Source organism: Pomacea canaliculata, linkage group LG5 (assembly GCF_003073045.1).
Source record: "Pomacea canaliculata isolate SZHN2017 linkage group LG5, ASM307304v1, whole genome shotgun sequence".
Classification (NCBI taxonomy): domain Eukaryota; kingdom Metazoa; phylum Mollusca; class Gastropoda; order Architaenioglossa; family Ampullariidae; genus Pomacea; species Pomacea canaliculata.
The window spans coordinates 5644514-5665290 of record NC_037594.1 but is presented as its reverse complement, the minus strand read 5'-3'; the positions used below and the strand labels follow the sequence as shown (position 1 = coordinate 5665290).

The 20777-nt window shown below is 44.1% G+C and overlaps 1 protein-coding gene across 3 annotated transcripts in view; it reads right to left on the bottom strand.

Annotated features, from left to right (window-relative positions):
- Positions 1-20500, bottom strand: part of LOC112564641 (protein decapentaplegic-like) — a 28761-nt gene extending 8261 nt beyond the window's left edge. Inside the window, exons 1-3 of one of the 3 annotated variants that reach the window (XM_025239597.1) lie at positions 19578-20500; positions 2788-2985; positions 1983-2169 (exon numbers count right to left, since the gene is read on the bottom strand). In XM_025239597.1, coding sequence (XP_025095382.1) covers positions 1983-2169; positions 2788-2910 — 310 coding nt within the window. In that variant the 5' untranslated portion in view covers positions 2911-2985; positions 19578-20500. Of the gene's footprint in view, positions 1-1982; positions 2170-2787; positions 2986-11287; positions 11590-12261; positions 12436-19577 lie in introns of those variants that run through there. The other 2 variants (XM_025239598.1, XM_025239599.1) reach the window with 2 other exon arrangements.
- Between the last annotated feature and the right edge of the window lie 277 nt (positions 20501-20777).

Genomic DNA, 20777 nt, shown 5'->3' with positions numbered 1-20777 from the left:
CTCTTTTAAAGAGATGTCACTCTGCAATTCTCCAAATTTAACTGATGTTAACAGATTTATATCTAACAAAATTAGTTCAAAAAATAAATATCCAGTAATTAACATCGTTGAAGACAAGCTCGCCCTGCACGTGGGAACAAGTGTTTGTTGTTTGGTTGAACAGAAATCAGTCAACAGCAAACCATCTAATTAAAGGATTGCATTTTGAGCGACTAATTGTAGATGCTGGAACTAAAACTTTGAGAAATTAGAGTCAAGTGAGTTCTGTTCAACTGCGGATATCTCTGAATGCTCCATACCCGTCGACAGACCAGCCTACACCGAGAGACAGACAGAAGAAGAGGTCGGAAGACAGACACGGGAAGCCCGTCCAGGGCTCGAAGAACCTCAGACCACGAGGCTGTAATTTTGTGTAGAAGCTGGGAGTGGCTACATTAACAAGCAAGCTGGCGAGGGAAGAGCTCTGAGATGACATCTCGCAGCCCGCAATCGTCACTTCGGCCTGTTGTTGAAATATTTATATACAGGATCTTGCCGTCAAAGTACAAAAATAAATTTGTTTACTTCTTCACATGAACGAAGCCAGGAACTCAAAGTTCCAGTGTTATTATTACTTTTTGTTTGTTTGTAAACAAGCGCAAGTGTTTTCAACGGGCGAGGAGTGATATTTTCCATGGGAGTTTTCCACGCCTGTAGTGTAATTAAGGGCATGTAGCGCTCTTGAGACGGTGATTAGGAATGTGGATGTCCTGGGTTCGAATCTTTGAGTCATCTCTCTCACTGGATAGTTTTTGTCTCAGTGATCTGGTTTTTTCCAGTGTGTGTGTGTGGGACAAGCGATCAAGATTCTTCGTAAAGTAGCGCAAGTAGGCTCTTTGTTACAGGGACATCTTATTCACTTGTCAAACATCTCATTCACTTTTTACAGTATCATCTCATTCACTTGTCAAACATCTCACTCACTTGTACTGAAATATCTCGCGATGGCTGCGTCCTTTCAGTCACCCCAGAAGGTAGCATTTAGAACCCAAGGTTTTCGATATCAATAAAAATATTTATATTATATACCCTAACCACAAAATATTTTTGTAGACCTGTATTACAGTAACCTGCAAATTAACATTAAAATTAAAATTTGAGCTTCATTTTATATCTGAAGAGTAAAATTTTTTTTTTTTTGAAAATATCTTTTTCCGAGAATATTTTTTTCCACATTCACTAGATGTTTTTCTGTCCTACGACAACAGTCTGTACTTAAAACAAAAACAAACAAAAACATCAGTCACCTCTGAGAGGGTGTTGACATCCGGGTGCTCCCAGGAATTATCAGGAAGCAAGCGGCAACACTTAATGCACGTGGATCATGTTTTGCTTATGAACAAGTGTTTACTTGCTTACTTGTTTCTGGACACTTCCAGAACCTACGCATTCCCCAGAGTTTACCATCGGTTCCGATGGTCTGGAATTTTACCAAACTCTTGACTGCATCGACCCCGTCTTGGCTGAAGGTCTCGGGTACCGAAGTTTCCAGGTTTCAGCCAAGATGAAAAAAGTCTTGGCTGTCATTAGGAAGAAAAGACAAGTTCTTTTTTCTTTTTCTGGCAAACAGTTTCCGCCTTTTTGTAATTTTGCACTGAAGAGGAGCGAACGGATGAAGTTGGAAAAAGTTCGGGTCTCAGGTAGTCCCTCTGGTTTTATTTTTAGTATCTGGTTGCTGAGTGCTATCCGGGTAGTTCTTTGGGGAAACCTTAGCTTTTGATGTGTCAACAACTGGATGAGTTCAAGAGCAGCTTAAAAGATTAGGGAGCTCTCGAGATGTACCAGCTACTCCCTTTCGTCTGGCAAATGTACCCGAAATCAGCCTAGCAGGATTGGGTGAGTGTGATCATTAGAGTTTGTTGTTGTTGTTGTTGTTGTTGTTGTTGTCGTTGTTGTCAGTCTCGATGAGTCAAGAGATAAGAGATGCTTGGATGTGCACTCACCTACTGGCTCGGCCAGGAAGGGGGTGGGCAGGGCCTGGGTGAAGATCCGATGCTCGTAAGGCGGCGCTCGGATGCTGAAGACTGGGTTTCGTTCGGAGGTGGCGCTGGTGGGTGTAGGTTCAGAGGTCAGGTTTAAACTTCTCAAGATCTGTTGTTTGAGCTTTTCCACGTGGAACACCCTTGTCATCTGCATTCAGCAAAAGGAAACACAAATCATTCCAGCAGAAACATTAGCTACTGGGACATTATTTTTGTTTATATTAAAAGCTTGAAGCATGAAGGGTAAAGACATCTTAGTGACTCCCGAACGCACAAGCAATTCTGAACTCGTGTTTGTACTTGTGGACAGACAGACAGACAGACAGACAGACAGACAGACAGACAGACAGACAGACAGACAGACAGACAGACTAATAACTAGATTACATGTTAAATATACTATTATGTACATTCTTTCGGACACAAGCGCGCGCACGCACGCACACACCATTCAAACACTCAAACGCATGCAAGCACACTCACAGAAGTGGAGAAGGAACAGTTTAATAATATATGCATCACGAGCGCGCACGTACTCACTCACACACACACACACACACACACACACACACACACACACACACACACACACACACACACACACACACACACACACACAGACACACACACACACACACAAAATTCACACAGACAATTCAAACACTCAAACGCATGCACGCACACTCACAGAGTGGAATAACATATGCAGCACGCGCACGCACGCACGCACGCACGCACGCACGCAAGAAGACAGACGGACACGTACAGACTGTTGAGTTATTTCATTGAAGCGACCGTTGAGCGCGGACTGGAAAGGTGCAGCGATGGTGCTGACACCTGTGACGAGGGACACGGTTGACGTCATTAGAACCATGCAGTAATACGTCATCTTCCTTTGATGGCGCCGGTGGTCCAGCGTCCAGCCTACAGTCCACTGATGTCTTGTGACCAACCGAGAGCTCACCTGTACACAGGTACAACTGTCAGTGAGTTCAATGTTGAAAAACCCAAATCTCTCAAATATTACACAGACACACAAGCTTCCATCGTTTTCATGTTCTGGAAACATCGTTTAGTCTTAGCTCGGGTTTCGAGTCTCAAAGTTTTTATTGAAGCATGCGAGGACGGGTATGTGAAAAGGTCGGAGGTCATAGATTGAAAAGTTGTCACGGTGATTCGTACCTCCATTGATAGTTTGTATACCTGGCAGTCAGTTTCAGCTCTACCTTTCGCTTTTCGCAAATAAACACAAAAGCCGTCTGTCAGCCAGGTAACCAGCGAGAAACCCCAGGAGTTCGTGAAATGCTCGACCCCTGGGGTCACGCAGAGCGCGGCTAGTGCGTGTTCATGGTCTGGTTTGTGTTGTTTCCAGCCTCAAGATTGTTCCAGTCGTTGCTTCACGTTTCTGGCCTCTCTTTGAAGTCGCAAGGTAGCAGCCGTCAGCCTCTCCGACACCGACCCCATCCGAGACATTCATCATCCCGGGTCTTTCACCCGGGTTATGAGTTATGGGGCGCATGTATCTCCCGTCAGAACATATTCCCTCCCAATCTCAGATAATAGGTCGGTTGGTGGAGGACATGAGAGAAGGGGTAAAAACCAGCAAGGCGAGGAAACGAGTAAAGATCAACTTATTCCTTCGTCTCAACCCCCTCTTCCCTCAACACACACACCACCTTCTCCCTTCTGGCGCAGAGTCTGTATAGGAAGTGACCTCTGTAACCTCTTGTGCTGACGAGGGCCAGAAGTCGAACTAACTCACGAAGATGAAGCTACACCGCAAGTAGAAGAGAATAGAAAAGGTCTCTCGCAGTTGATAGACCAGTGTGGGTGAACACCGCTCTCTCATTGGTTTTACCTTCTGGGGTTACACTAGACGGTAGTGGCAAGCCTCCAGGGTAAGTTCTGGGGTTAATACATTCAACTCAGATGTAGTGGCAAGGTCCAGGTTAAGAGCTTGTTCTATTTCTATAAAAACTACTATCTTCTGAAATTTTTTCTATTGCGGTCCGTCATGGCTCTGGACCAGGCATTGAAGTCGAAAGAAAGAGAGAGAAGCAGGGAAAAGGTGTTTGTGTGTGTTTGAGAGAGGAGGGGAGGGAAAGAAAAGAAATAAGAAGAGAAATTATCCAGCCACAGGTCTGACACCTTATCAACTCTACAACATCTGGACCGTTCGTACGTGGAGCTACTCACTACAGACACCACGAGGACGGGCGTTTCAATGGATTCCCCGGAGCTGATGGCGGCTTCAACATTTACTTTTCGAGAACAAAGACGGGAGGAAACATTAATTCGCCGTAAATAGAAAACGCAAGCAAAGCAGTTGGTTTAAACAATCGGACAGAGCTGTCCCCTTTTAACAAGTTTTGTTCTTTTGAACTGTTTGAAAAGCAGCGCAGACGGTGCACCGATGTTTACAGTGGCGAGGGCCCGCCATTGTACAGAAATAAATACTGCGTCGATCTCAGTCTGTGCAAATAAATAACTTTACTGTTGCCACACTAACTTCTTTTTCTGAAACCACCAGGAACAGCAAAAAAAAAAAAAAAAAAAAAAAAAAAATGCCACCAATGAAGATAGAAGGAATGAAGGCTAGCGACTGCGATAAGGCTGCTGCACATCAGTCGGCCATTGCTTCTGGCGAACCTCTCTCCCCATCCCCATGCACTCAATGACCCGTGAACATCATGTGGTGGTAGCCTCGGTGCATTATGCAAGCACACACAACACAACAACAACAACAACAGCTACAACAACATCAACAACAAAGTCAGGAAAATATTATTCACGGGCCAGCTCGATTTCAAAAGTCGCCAGTCTTTGACCAGGACGGACCAATGTCTGCAGGACATCCCACTGAAAAGTTTCCAGGGACAGGAAATCAAAAGATTTTCGTTGCTCTGGAATTACAATATCATGACGAGTTGAATGAGTGGACCGTTGTACCAAGCTGTTATATTCATGTAGCGTGGGTGGTGGCGGCGGGGGTGTGGGTGGGAGGAAGAGAAGGAAGGATGTTTCACTCCCAGCCAACAACTAAGATTGTATCACAGCGAAGAATCCTTGCCCCGTAAACAGGTGACACGAGCTTTGGGTATCATGGTCCTGCAACGAACTAAGTTGTTAGAATTCGAAACGGTTCGTTATACCACGAGCTTGGACATCGTTGGTTTCAAACAGTTTTAATTATTAATTAACGAGCCGAGGTTTTTAACATTTCAAACGGTTTTGGTTATCATGATAGTGGTTTTAGAGATGACAGTATGTATGTGTATAGGTGGACTGCTGTCTGTCTGCCAAGACGAACGCTTAGCCTCTTGCGAAGTTTCCGCTGTTAGTCTCGGCGAGCCGTAAACAAAGAATGTGACTAAACCGGAAGCTTTGTACACATCTGCCTCGTTTTAGTAGTTAACTGGAAAAAAAAAGTCGTCTGCCAGCAGTCCAGTAATACAATTCGTGATTACAGCACTGAAGTAAGCTCAGTACCAGACTTTAGTATCAACGTTACATCTCATCGTCTCTCTCTCTCCATCCTTCCTCCTGCGGGGTAAGTAAAAAAACTATCTCAAGGAAAAATAAGCGAGCCTGTCAGCATTTTGAACCACTAGGGCCATCGCTACCCTCGCGCTGCGTTCCGCGTTCCGCAGTCTGCAGCAGCAGCATTCGCAGGAACATGCCGGTGCCGCGCCGGTGCCGCGCCAGACGTGCCCTTGTCATGCGCAGGACGTTGCCCTTGATCTGGATTCGAGACTTCCAGAAGCTTGTGCCTTCTTTTTTTCACCCCACCTCGCAGTCGTTTTTCAACCTCTGGCATGCAGCTCCTGCCACTGGCACTAAGTTAAAACTAACCCCTCTCCCCCAACCTCCCACAAGTTCCGTTTAGAAATGAAGGAAGCAGTTTTAAGATCTTCCCTCATTCTTGTCACACCAACCCTTCTTCCTCTCTCCACCCCACCCTCGCACCCAAACTCTTTCTCGTGATTAAATTATCGTTTTTAACCCACCCCCACAACCCCCAGCCCCACCTCTTTTCCTACTTTCTATTCGGGGGCAACCACGAGACAGGGTCGACTGTGGATGAGGTCAACATCCGGTAGTGGTGAGCTCACCTCAATCGTCTGCCAAGTTTTTGTGTCGAAGGGACGGATTTCCCCAGACATTCTAATCAGTGTGACAACAGGAGGAGGGCTGTCTTTCATTCCAGGGTCTCTGATGTATGTCGCTGGGGGCTTATTTAAGATGTGGCAGACGAGTACCCGACATCCGATACCCGGCCTCCTGCAGCCTGCAGATGCGCAAACATGGAGTCATGAGTCACGGGACCGACTCAACAATGTATGGTACCGTCCATTACCGACCCCACAGGGAAGGTCACTCTCAGAAAGGTTTACGATTGTCACCTGAGAGTTGTAGGAACTCAAGAACAATAGACTGAAGATGCACGAGTATAGTATTGTCCCAGTTGTGAGTCACCAGACTCACTGAATAATGCATGTCCATTGATGTACAGGATTTATCGAAAGTCAGTTCACGAAACACATCACACTTCTCTATCAGTATTAACTGCCAGTCTTCTCCTAATTTCTGTCCCGGCATCCATCACTCCCTCCTTTATAGCAACCACAAGACTGAGCATGAATAAAACTGTAAATCCATGTAACCTGTTCAGGTGTAATCATATTCTTTTTTTCTCAATCTTACAAATGTGAAGACACAAACCTGTATGATCGCTTTAAAATTAAAGTATTTATGAGAGGTGAAAGAAACTTTCATGTGAAAAAGTGCCATACTGAGGGCTGGTGGCTGGTCTCACCCTTATCTACCGGATTTTTAAAAAAAATACAACAAAAGTTAAAAGGGCTTATTAAGGCAGTTTATTTACTGAGAACAATGTCCCGCTCCCCTCTGTTCAGTTTAGTCATTCTTACTCTCCTCTGTTCACTGGGATGACACCCGATACCTGTTGTTCAAGCACGGCTGAGAACTGTCACTGAAGTTCCCTTGTGTCGAAAAAGGAAGGTGTATAGTCCCACCTGACTGTTTACTGAGTATAGGTCCCTGTAGCATGTTTTATGCTTAGTATGGTGCGAGCCGGGTGCAAACAATGTTGCCCATGCGAGACAGGTAATCACTGGAGCCAACATCAACCTCACAGGTTGCCCCCCACGTTGCACTAGACCCATGTACACCAGTCAGTGAACCCTGGGAGAGAACAATTGAATCCGCACAGGTTGCACCAGCAGAGGAGGTAAATACTATTATCAACGGCGGGAAACTCGAGAAGACATATCTTTCTCCGGTCCGTTTGCTTCGTGACCTGACGACGCCCTAAAGCCAGCAGCACACGGCGCTGAGCACCACGTGATGCCGAGCGTCAGCAACAAACATCTCATGTCGGCGGAATTGAATAAAGTATTTATTTATCCACAGACTGCTAGATTTTCATCAACACTTCCACTGAAAGGAGAGAGTAGGAGGATGGAGGGGTCGGGGGTTATGATCAAATATTTGTAACAAAACCAATCGTTCATAGTGGAATGAAGGAACTCAAGTCGACATCATCGCGCCAGGCGCTAGGAGTCGCACTGCAATGTGTCAGAGGTCATGTTTTCTAGGCAACAGGGTCAAGTCTCTAGGTACTGAGGATCATAGGAATGTTGCAAGGACTGGCGTTTGTTGCAAGGCAGGGGTGGAGGTGGTTTTCTCTAAAGTCTGACAGGTCTTGGAAAACGAACTCACGGTTGTCTACTTGGGTAAATGGCCTAGTCCTACCTGTGGGATCATTTCAACTTTAACATTTAACAAAGGAAAAAATATGTAAATCAGCTATTCAAACCTTGCAACAGCAGCAGAAGGCAGGAACGAAGAAGAATTTGCTTATTTGCCAAGTGACATTATACTAGTAATCTGACTTGATAGCCGCCACTTACTCGAAAAATTCCAATCGCACTCACACCCACACTTACAGACGCCACTACTCGCAAAAATTATTTCCCTCTCTCTATCACACACACACACACAATCTTTTTCTTTTTCTCTTAATTTTTTGTACATACACTACCCACACCTTTCCGATTCACCAGATTCAGGTATCAAAACACACGTGAGAAGGATCATATGATGCTCGCTCGCATGCTGGCACCAGACATGACCCCCCACAGAAGACATTCAACATGAGTCCTGACACAAACCATGAAAATGATCAGCAATCATCCTCGATTAAAGTTTTGATTTTAGTTAGGAGGAATCCATTTCGAACATGTCGGTAAAGGATGTGTGAAAAGGTCCCAAAACATACTTTAGCAACCTTTCGTCGGCTAGAAGATTCCCTGAGCTCTCGTGTCGAAAAGAGACGAAGAAACATTAAATAGTAGCAGCAGTACAAGAGTACTTTGCGAGTTCACAAAGGGGACAAAAAAGTTGAGTAGTATGCAAACAAACAAACAAACAAACAAACAAAAAACAAAACCAAAAAACCCCCCAAAACCCAAAACAAGACATGAAATTCTGAAATGTGTCAGTCTAAAATAATGTAAATATTAACATTAATTCAGCTGCAGGCTCCTCTATCAACTCCAAACGAGTTAATTCACAGTTTTCAAAGGAGTTAAGAAACTAATTAACCCATGATTTAGTCAGCTTTCCTGCAACAGGAACTACCTGGACCTGACAGCTTTGGTCGGGACAAAGGCCAGAAACATCTCTGGCACCCCGCAAGACCAGAATATCTCCATCAGCACAAAAAGCAATTACAACCTCAACAAAGCAAATACACTTCCTTCTGTTACTAATTTTAACCCTCCACAAATAACACCTGACCTCCGACTCAAAGGATAAAAACGCAGCAAAAAAAAAAAAAAAAAATAAAAAAAAATAAATAAAAATAAATAAAATGTAGGTGTGTTGTCCTTATCCGATCACTGACCACATTATTGTATTTTCATAATAATCATTTTGCGGATATTTTTGTTTCACATTAAAGTGGGAGTGAGTAAAAAACCGGAAGTCGGAGAAAGTAAATTCTTTTTTGAAGTCTTTCAGAACTAAAATTTTCTTCTAAAGTGGTGTAAACTCCTTGAGATTGGCATGAAAATGGTCCAAGAAAGAAAGAAGAAGGAAAAAAAAAGTATGACTATTAGGCGCTACACAGTTTTTCCTTCAAGTTTCTTGTCTGCGCGAAGAGCACACAGGGTTGAAGGTCATGTGATATCTTGCGAGCAGAAATCTGTTCTCAACGGCTTTGGAGGTTTTGCAGGCATTTGGCAGGAGGCATCGGCGGCTCGTCTGCGGAGAACAGTCGGCAGCGACAGGCTGCTGGCACCTCGCGTGTTTACGCTCCACGGCGCATCCTCATCACACGGAACTGCCTTCCCCCCGAAATTGCTTTTGCATTGTATCGTGTCGCATTGTGGTCTGCCAAAGCCACACTCCGAGCTCTCACAGAATTATTTACTAATACTGTCTGCCAGCAGCACCTCGCAATATCTAATGAACACTGTTCATAACGCCTTCTAATAAACACAACAGATTCTAACGCAGCCTCATAACAGTGTATATTTATATTTGTCTTTGAACAGGATAAAGTATGCAATTTCTAACAACTAGGTAGATGCAGGAGTTGACAAAACTTGTCAGTTAGACCTGTCTTGAGCAGTGGAGAAAAAAAAATCTTGTATAGAACCAATTTATCTCATGTCCGAGAATGCTGGACGTCACGTGACCAGTTGGCGCAGCTTAACTGTTGTGAATAGGAATTTAATTTCTTGTGTCCTACGAGGGTGGCGATCGTGTTCCCCGTACAAAGTCTTGGTTTAATGTTCCTGATTCTACTCCATGATACTGAAAGCTTCTTAAGATACTTGTTTTCAAATGCTGTAATTCTCCTCTCCGTAACGGCAACCAGACCACACCTTCCACATCCGTAAAGCAGGATTGAATTTGTACACTAAACTTTGTAGCAAACCTGGTGGTGCTGCTTCTTCAGATCTTGTTTAACTTTCTCTCCTTTTGTGTTTCTAATGCCAAGTCATCACGGCTGCCATCTTTGGAAAGGGTGACTTCCATGTACATGAAGCCTGTCATGTCCTCGAGCTGTACTCGTAGGTACATCACGTGAGACTCTTCCCTTGTCGATGATCTTTACATTCTTTTATTTGTGTTGGTCTCCATTCCAAATGCGTTAAAACAGTCTTTAAACTGTCAGTCTGTTGGTGTGGTCTTACACTTTGTTGTTGTTCTTGTTTGTCCTCAGATCGATGTATCGAAGGAAAGAGAGAACGACGAACGAACGAACGAACGAACGAACGAACGAACGAAGGAACGAACGAACAAACGAACGAACGAACGAACGAACGAACGAACGAACGAACGAACGAACGAACGAACGAACGAACGAACGAACGAACGAACGAACGAACGAACGAATGAACTAATTCTTTATACATCGATCTGATGGAGTGAAAATGAGATGGAGAACCACTAAACATTGCCAACTGTGAGCTGTAAACATAGCAAAAACAAGGGGAATTCACCGCCGGAGAAGCTTAAAATCGTCTGCTCCCCATGAAAGTCGAGGAGGGGAAGGAGAGACCCTGTGTGCACTTGTGTGGAAACGGCGAAGTGACGCCCGCCATTAGCCAAGGCATTAGTTCTCTTCTCGTGCACCGGCAACTTGTCTTTTTGGCGGAAGTTCACAATTCCTGAAAGTCAGCAAACATACGTGCTTCCATACAGACAGGGTCGACAAGGAAGACAAGAAAGGAAGGCAAAAAATATCCGAACAAAAAGTGGAATTATTGAAGCGCGCGCGAGAAAGAGAGAGAGAGATGGAGAAAGAACGAGTCACAGCGAGAGAAATAACCTTGTTACTGAATTAACACTTCATTTTAAGGAGACTATACAGGATCCTAGTACATGAACACCAGCGACCAAATGAGATGCTGGGTACAGAAAGTGCGAAGAGGAAAGATGCAATCTTGGGTAACAGAAAACAGACTCGGACACAAAGTAAAAAGTCCTTATCAGCAGTCAGTTGTAACTATAAAATAAAATTGGAATGCTGGAAATTAACTAACACAAAATTACAGGAGTTTATCTTCGACAAACGCAAATTTGAAATGTGTTTATATTTTATTACCAATAATACACGTGGAAAAATAAAGTCAAATGCATCCACTTAGGAACATAGAATCAATAACACAAAGTAGACTGCAATGACCGTGATTGTTACCCATTAAAGTTTGAGCTGGAGAAGATTTACTTACCACTCTGTCGAGTGAACTCTACTTGGACCTTTTTATTTTTTAAAAATTCAGTCGAAGCTCCTAAATAAAGTTCAAATCTATAGTCTGTATTCCATAGTCATCCGCTTCATTTTCTGGGCAAAAAATTGCTTCTTGAACTCGACACCCTAATCGATGTTTTCTCATCTGACTAGAAGACATTCACAGATTTGCTGGACTTGCTGTTACAAATACTTGTACACAACGAACTCTCCAGTGTGGGAGAGTAATTTTCTTCTGTTTTTCAAGTAGCAGGGGAGAATGTCGATGTTTGAAAACCTTTATCTTGAACATCAAGCATAATTATGTACTCATATTTTGGGAATTATTATTTTAAAATGAACAACGAACAAAAAGTTGCCCTCGTGTTGCCCTTTAAGGTTTTTACATTAAATGCCGCTGCTCCCGCGGGCATGCGCACTGTTGATACAAATGTTAGGGGATCGCATTGATGAAGATTTCAAAAATGCTGCAAGTCAGTATCTGACATCGGACTCCACCTAGATTCACATATTCTAACCATTTGACAACAGCATTCATTCACAAAAGAGAGATTTAGCCAGGCTTCGTAATGGTAGTCGTAATCGTAGTGTATCACTGCGCGTAGATGGATGTGATACTAACCCTCAGACTGAGCCAAGAGTCTGCTCAGAGGTTCCTTACAGCATCCGCTTCATTGATAAACACCCACAGTCTATGTACCTCCCCTTCCTCCCCACACAAGTTCCAGCAAATATGGGACAAACCATAAGAACGATGGAGCGCAAACAACTTCAAACAACAAGCAGACAGTCCGCACCTCACTCAACACTAACTAAACTTCTTTTAGAAATAGTCCAGATCTTTCGGCAAGTTCAAACAAGAATAAACGACTTCAAACAAATAATAAATAATGTTAGACCGCGAACAGAAACCTCTTGCGATCCCCGCCTTCCATAAGAAAGACATTTCCGTACCTTCTTGAAACTGGTCTGGCGGAGCCCGAGGACTGTCGGCTTCAGTGTAAAAATTCCCTTTCGGCAGGAAAGTCTGGTATACAGGCGGTTGAGAAGAATATAAACCAAGTGTTCATGGAAGTATACGCCTCTGCTCGTGCTTACGTAACGCCAGCTCCTACCTGCTCCTACCTGCTCCTACCTGCTCCTACCTGGCCGACCCAATGACAAACTTGCGGCTGGACCACAGCAGGCGGTGCCAACAGCCTCTCGTTTAGAGATCATAAAAACTTTCTTCTGGTGTGTCTGGTGCACAGCTGGCACAGTCCGCCATCAGGTCGTCCATGCCCTTCAGCACAGTTTCCAATAAACAATACAACCACCAGTGCACAAAGGTGAGTCCAACGGTCTCATCAAATCCCTCGGATGTTAAAAGCTGATTTTAAGCTTTCGTGAAGCTTTTGTGGAAAAGATTCAGGATTAAATGACTGAACAGTTTTGGAAGCAGATTGTTAATGTAAATGAAGACATTGTTCATCCACCTTTGTCGTTTCTATTTTATTTTCTAGCTGCTGCCCCTCGACAAGAGTTCCCTCGGTCTATGTGTTGATATCAACAATCAAGTATCAAAAATCCACCAAAAATCAAGGTGATACACACATATCCACTAGCGACACTATGAATATTTTATATTTTCTTTTCTTTAGGCAAAGGATCAAGATTTGTTTTGGTTAAAAAAAAGTCTGACTTTCGCTCTTTCCTCAAGGAAACATCTTTGTAGCTGCTGCCAATTCGTTATACAAATCCGCTCAAAATAAACATCATTACCCACCCTTCTCACGGATACGGGTAGATAGTAAACCACCAAGTGGCTTAAACTTTTTATAAGGTAAAGGTCGGCCCTAATCTTTTTATATTGTTGGGGAGTGAGATGTGAGAGACCTCACTTTTTTCGGGGCTGTCTTCCTACGAGGGTCATTCCTGCTTTTTCTATCTCGAACCCTTATCTTCTCCGATCCACGGAATCAGGTAAACATTTCCGACAGCTGGGTCGACTGGGTAAAATGCGGTGCGCCACCCGGGTATTGAACCGAGTGACTCTCGATTCGAAAGCCAGTGCTCGGACATGTCTCCTAAACTTTTTGGTTCTTTTTTTCCCGCAATTCACAGGTCCTCCTCTCCTCACTTCATCTACACTTTCAGTGAAGTTAATGAAATTATCAGTTCAATTCGTCCTTCTGCTGACAATAATTTCATCAGTTTCTTGTGGAAGACATTTTTCTTCTTTTGTAGAGAACAGACTGTCATCGGTGAGACACGTGTATCGGGGATCCACGCTAGCGCTTCTGGAAAATAATCAGGCAGAGAGAGAGAGTCTGGCCATTTTTTTTCTCTCTCTCTCCCCCCTCTCTCTGTGGACAGAAGAATGGGATCAGCCAGCAGATGTGGGGTCGTCAACGGACCCGTGAGTCAGTTAATAGGTCAGCCTGGCCCCAGCCGCCATGTTGGGCAGGTGACTACGCCTGCTGGAAGCCTGCCTGGCGTCCGCCCACACCCCTCCACACGCACACCCCTTTGACACACTTGGCTCGTGCAACCGTCGGGGGCCTCTATTATCATTGGCAGATAACTCATCATTGGCACAGGGTCGAGTTGTCGCCAACCTTTAGGCAGTCCACCGATTACTCCCCCTTTAGGCGCTTTCAAAACAAAAGAAAAGGAAACCTGCAAGTTCTTCCGTTCTCGTCTGGTGGCTCGGTTAAAGCATCTGCACTCTCTCTCGATAACTGTTTGGGATATCCAGAGTCACGGTTGATTACTCCATTGAAAACTGTTGTTGTTGTTGTTTAAAATTTTTTAAATAGAAGCATGACGGAGACCGTGGAAGACTATTGCATTGTATTTGAAGCTCTTCTGTGTTTGAAAACTTTTGTTATGATTGTTCAGGAGTTATTAATTACTGAGAGAAATTATGCTGCGATGTAAAATGTATTATAGGATTATTATGGTACCTGCAGTTCAGACACATCGGTTAGACTCAGGTGACAAAGTATAGTACACCAGGTAAATCAGAAAAGAGGTTAGAGGTGTGTCTGGCCAGCATCTGTATCTGCAGAGGTGGTGTTGCTGTCCATGGAGAGCTCTTCTGTTTGTCTGGAATGCACCTGAACACAAGAAGTCCGGACAGACACTCTGCTGTTGCTCTACCCATCACACCTATATCTTATCACAACGCTTCTACCTTTGACGGCAGATCATGAACACTCATGCATGACAGGTACTGGCAGCCATTTTGAACTTTTTTGTTTAAAAAAAAAGCAAGTGCGACGGTTGGTTAACAACCGATGCGGTCTCGATCCTGTGAAATAATACACAAGACGAGGAAAGCGATTTTTTTTCTCTTTTGATCAGCCTCTGAACTCTTCTGACATCCGGGGAATGCGGTGCTGCGTTTGGCGGTCACGTGCTTGTGACGTGTCGGAAGCTGCGCGGTTGATAAACCCACGCCCTGCTGCTGATACCATTGCCTGACGCCGGCATAGCTTGAATAGCAGACGTGTACACCGAAGCCCCCGGTGACACCCTCAGCCCATGGAGAGAGCAAAGTGTGGGCATGGTCACTGAGATCCTTAACTTTATTTTACTCCACTTCTGGACACTTCTTTACCGGAAGTCCACATCCTTTTGTCTACATGCACTTTAAGGATGTTTAAATGTCCTAATAATATATTTATGAAACCTGTTTGAATGCATTCATATACACGCGACATTCAAATGTGTCCTAATTAAGATAAAATATTTCAACACAAGAAATCACGGGAACAATAATTAAGACATGTAAAAGGATGTTACACAAAAGTGTTGAGGTATGCTCGTTAAGAGTGTGAGCTTACAATTGATAAACATGGTTTTCTTTGAACTCCAAGACAACATAAAATTGAAAACCAACAAACTAACAAACCATCCAACCAAACCCAACCCAAAACCCCAACCCAAACCAACCAACCAAACCAACCAACCACCCACCCAAACCAACCCAAACCAAACCAAAACGAACGAACCAAACAAACAAACAAACAAACAAACAAACAAACAAACAAACAAACAAACAAACAAACAAACAAACAAACAAGCAAACAGTAAATCCCAATCCAACCTCCATCTAAAAGAAAAAGTCGACAAAAGCAACAAGAAGGCTCTTAATTTGTCAGTAGGGATGTCAGATTTGTCCTGCCCTCTGCTGAACTCTCCTTCTGCACTCTTGGTGCTACGGGGGCATGAAAATAGTGCATTTAATGTTACCGGGGGCCGCAGACCCTTGAGGCAATCGTGGCATGGCTGATGCAAGTCTCGAGGGAGATTAATCAGATATGTACCTGTACTTGCTCGCTCATGTTCCTATCATCTGTATCAGTTGTTTACCAGCATCACTTCTCTCCAATGTTCAGTCGCAGTTGCAGAGTACGGAAGGAAAGATGGAGAGAGAGAGAGGAACTAAAGAGTTGGTGCTATAGAGACAGACATTACCGATGGAAGGACTTGTCTTTGTTTAGCTAATTTGCTGATTGAAGTCAATGAGGAGCAACACAAGTAGTAGTCACAGTTGTTAATTGGAGACACGATAGTAAACTGGACCAATAAGAAGAAACTAAAAAAGAACTCGTGTTTGATTGTATGATCACACAGAAAGCTTTTTCAAGCTCAAAACCGATTGCATAATGATTCAAAGCTAAAACATCAACACCTTCTCTGCAATAAACTTTTGTGTTCAGAAGTCTTCTGTTGTCCAGGTGCTGTTCACAGGTAACCGGCAGGGAGTTGATGTATACTTGGGAATGAAACGCAGTTGAGGTGGAAGTGAGGATGGGGCGGAGACAGACGCGGCTTCAGGTAGGTCACATACGGGCTCTTCACCGGAACAGGATTTGGCCGAAAGAAAACAAAACGTCGCTAAACTCTGGCCTAGCAGACGATCAAATAAACACACACAAGTGATGGCGTCTGAACTGAAAATTTGAGCGAGAAGTGCACAGTCCTTGATGAATGACTTCCTCAAGGTCCGCCTCTAGCACCAGCTCTGGCTTCTGTTGTTGGAGGAGCTGGCAAGACCAGTCGCTCACTTACAGAAGACAAGCAGATGCCATTCAAGCTACACCAGTCTCTGGCTTGAAGGATGGTCATGGCAACGAAAAGAGGACAAAGGGAGTGAAGGTGGATGGTGTCAGCTCCCGTTGTTCTCCACGAGTCCGATTAAAACCAGGAGGAGCTTCACGAAAATTACATCACGAATAACTTTGGCATAGATGGAGTAAGGAGAATCACAAATGGAATTTTAATCCAATGGAAAAAAAATAGCATAGGCGTCTTGAGATACTGTCTATTCTAATTCAGGAAACAGAAATGCAAAAGAACGGCAATTTTTTTGTTAATTCAAGTTTTTATTTGCTGCGCTGACTTGATATTATCCTAGATGTGTCACCAACGGCCTTGCAGGACATTCACCCTGCAATTACACGCGTTTCCTTGTTTGTAGTAAAGGTACAACGAGGGTAGCTAACTCTAGTGCCAGCCGTAACAGTATTCTGTGAGTGGTTCACCGTGTCTAGGCCACGCGCTTGGAAAGTGGCGTCGAGCCCCTTGCTGGGAAGGGACTTTGGAGAACTACTTTAAAAGCTAAAAAATCATATCCGGCTTTCTTTTCTTTTTCTTTCCTATTCCACTCAACTTGTCAAAAATGAGTTTCTTCAGCAACAACTCAAATATGACTTCTTCAGCAACAAGTTACATAAAACTTTCTTCAGCAACCGAGTCAGTGAGAACAGTTTCCATTATACGTCTTTGGGTCATAAGGTCAGTCATTATTATCATGAACATGGTCTCAGCTCGTATCTCGACTTTGACAATGCCCAACTTAATAAAAAAATTACTCACGTGCTCAGGATGTCCAAAGGTATGTAAATTTTATGATTCTTGCAGTTTCGTTGCTGTGCTCTGTCTTTTTGTACTGAAGACAAGAAGATGGGAGAAATGTCTATCCTTCCATTCAAGGCTTTCCTTTCACACTTGCTTGACTCTCCTCGTGCTGTGCAGGGCGCAGGTCATTGCCACCAGTCAGCCAGGTGAGCTATGGGAAAAGTGCAGCCACACTTTCGTCACCGGCTGACCCCCTGTCCTGCTGGCCAGTCTAGCGGGGAGGGTGAAAGGAGGGACTGCTGCATGGTGGGAAAGGAGAAACTTTTTTTTTTTAGCTGTGAACTTGGTGGGGTTCCTTCCCTTGTGGTCCTTCTGTAAAGTCGAGTGGATGTCGCTTCGCTACTTCGTAGAATTGTTTAGCCGTTGGCATTGTTCCTCCTGCATTCCTCCGCTTCTGGTCTTTACTCTTTGTCGGCGGTGTTTTCTTTCCTTGTCTCTTTCTTTCTTCCCTTTTCCGCCTCTCTCCCATCTTTTTCTCTTTCTCTGTGCATCATTGCAGCTGAACCCAACCCCAGCGTGTGAGGTCTTGAAAAAATAATCTTCTTTTGGTTTGGTCAGAGACCGGTCACTTAACGACTCGTTTTCAAGACCTTTCATGCACACCAGCCAGCGGCGATTTTTCTCAATTGAGCAGAACATTCTCAACATAACAACAGACCATAATTTCTCGAGACAGCAAGACACACTGCCATCTGAGATTCCCTAACAACAAATCCACAAAGAGGCCAACATGTGGCAGAGGAAGACGCCTTCTCAGTCTCTGACCCAGACAGAGACCCACCAGTGGTGGAGCAGGATGCCCTCTGCATGATCCAGAAACTAATATACATGAATACATGTATACTAATATACACATTACATAACAGCCCAGCAAGACTTCCAGCTGCTCATCCAGACAACAAGAGGACAAGAGCAATCCACACACAACCTGCATGCAGTCCTACCTCTGAACATCGAAAAGTCTGAAATATAACAGTTTCCACTCAAGACTTCGAAAATGTTAGCGGCAAGGATAAATGTTGGTATGTAACTGATATTATAACCTTGTGATATGCCATCTATATTTAGAAGCATGTAATATATAACATTTACATCGTAGTGATGGTGTCGTAAACATCCTTACATTACACTGGTATTAGTCATCGAGACAAAAGCCTTTCTAGTTTATACAATACAGTTCTTGTATCGTGTTGTTATGAATGACTTTATGTTAAAAAAAAATGGTCTGGTAAACTGACGCAGACAATAATACATTCTCCGTGATACAAAAATAAACAGAAAAAAGAAGTTTCTGAGAGAGAGAGAAAAATGTGGAACATTTTTTGTGTAACGAGACCAGACATAACATCTCCTGCTGCAAGGTCTAGGTGAATGAGATGACAGCACATCGGTCACCTTCTCTCTCGCTGTACACCACCCAGACATGCAGCGAGACAGAGGGCGAGGCCCCGGCCTTATTTCCTTCTGCACATGCGTCAACACAAAAACTAACTTCCGCTTCCCTTTTGTCTGCTCTTTAGCGCGAGTTGTCTCCACCTCAGCTCGGCATGGAAAGGTTTATAGGCGTTAATATTGTACAGCTGTTTCTGTACTCACACACTGTTCTAGGTCTACCCTAACCCTGGCGTATACCCGCACAAACCCTCGGCCAAACCCAATGCGCATGCGCGGAAGCTGGACACAGATGAGCTTGGGTGGCTGGTGGGTGGAGTTCATCAGATGTCGCGGTTTAAAGAATTCCCTGAGAAATTGAACTCTCGAATAAAAGGAAATCACAGTTTTTACAATAGATACTACACTGTACCCTGCAGGTCAGGCCAGACCACAGGGGTAAGACTTGCACGTGACTTTAGCCTTATCATAGTTGAGTTCATCGCTCTGTTGCCAACACGGGCACTAGCAGCAAGATTTACAGCAAACTTCAAATACAACTGTTCAAGTTTTTATTTCTTCTTGACTGATAGCTCTTATTGTCTTCTGTATCTCAGCATGGCGCATCTACAACAGCTTTTGCGGCTACAGCAAGAAAAAAAAATCTGACGAAAGGAAAGAAGAACAAACGGAGAAGAATAAAAGATAGGCGGGAAGTAAAAAAAAAGTCAACGGGAAGAAAAGAAGAAAGATGAAAAGAATGTAACCTAAACAGAAAAATAAGAAATAAGCAAGCAAACAAGCAAAAACAAAACAAAAAAAGGCGTTAAAAGGCAAGCAAAAAAAATAAAATAAAGAAAAGAACAAAATAAAAAGACGAAAATAAACGACAACAAAAACCGAAAAGCTTAAGCACGACATGAACAAATAATTTAAAGAACATAAAACAGAATGAAAATTGCGAAGAACAACTCGTGACATATTCTGATTACCTGAACACTTGGTGCTGAAGCCAGCAACTCCTGCCTCCACGCAGATGCGATCTCGAGTCCACCCGACTTGACTTCCACCCGGTTGTTTAGAGGACCGCGGCTTTGAGAGCTTGTAGCCCCTCGACAGAATCCGGGGAACAAAGGAAGGATGAGCACGATTCACTGAAACAAATCGTTCTTATGTTCTGTCTGGAGGACGGAGGAGCACCGTGGGCGCCAACTTCGCTCCGCCAACGCGATGTTCATGACATGCAAAGTGTTGCGCGTGCTGGGAATACAGGTGAAGGTCGGGGGTGTCTATAAAAGCCGTTACGTGACCTACTTTCAGCACCTCCAAGACGGCGACGGCTGGTCAAGGCCGCCACAGGAATGTGTCCTTGAGCAGGAGATACAGAAGTCGGTAAGAACGACACCTGCACTTCACTCCGTCATCACCTCCGTCCTGCGGGTTAAGATGATTCTGAAATATTTCTAACCCGCTTTTTTTTTCTTTCTTTCTCTCTATCTCACTTTGGGTGTCGGGGAATCTCCTCGCCAGTCGCTTTCCTCGTCAGGACTTTATTTTTTTTTCAGTTTAAAGAAGAACAAAGGAAAAAGTCCTCTTCGTGTTATACTGTATTCGGAGTACGACTTCTGTTCACACGTGAAGACAGGAAGGTGTTCAGATGTGACTATCTGGAGGAATATTCACACACAGACGTTGAAGTGTTTAGATGATGTAATTCTGTCGTCGGTGGCAGATTTTTGTCAATGGAGCGACGACTTGGAAATTGATACCGAAGGCTGTTTCTCCTTTTTCTCTATCTTTCTCTCTCACAGACGAAGGAGCGCGACGACACCAGCAGACCCAACAGCAGCTTTCAAGTCGTCGTCGTCGTCGTAGTCGCGAGCCACGTCGACAGCTTCTGCAACCTTCACGTGGGTATCAGCGCTGTGTGGCGCCGCGGTGCAGGGAGGCGACCTTTTCAGCAGGCTGGCGGGCACGGATGGGGAGAGGATGGCGGGTGGGCGGGTGTGCAAGAAACTTGTCGGTGGTCGAATCTCAAGAAAAAAAAATCCACCCCCCCCTTACCTTCTTTTTCTTTCCCGGCAAGCCAACTCCGAGTACAAAAACTGTTACCGTGGTAACTGGCATCGAATGGCACGCCGAGTTAGGTAAGTTCGAACTCTTGCTGGGAGGTGAAGAGGTCGGAGGTAGGG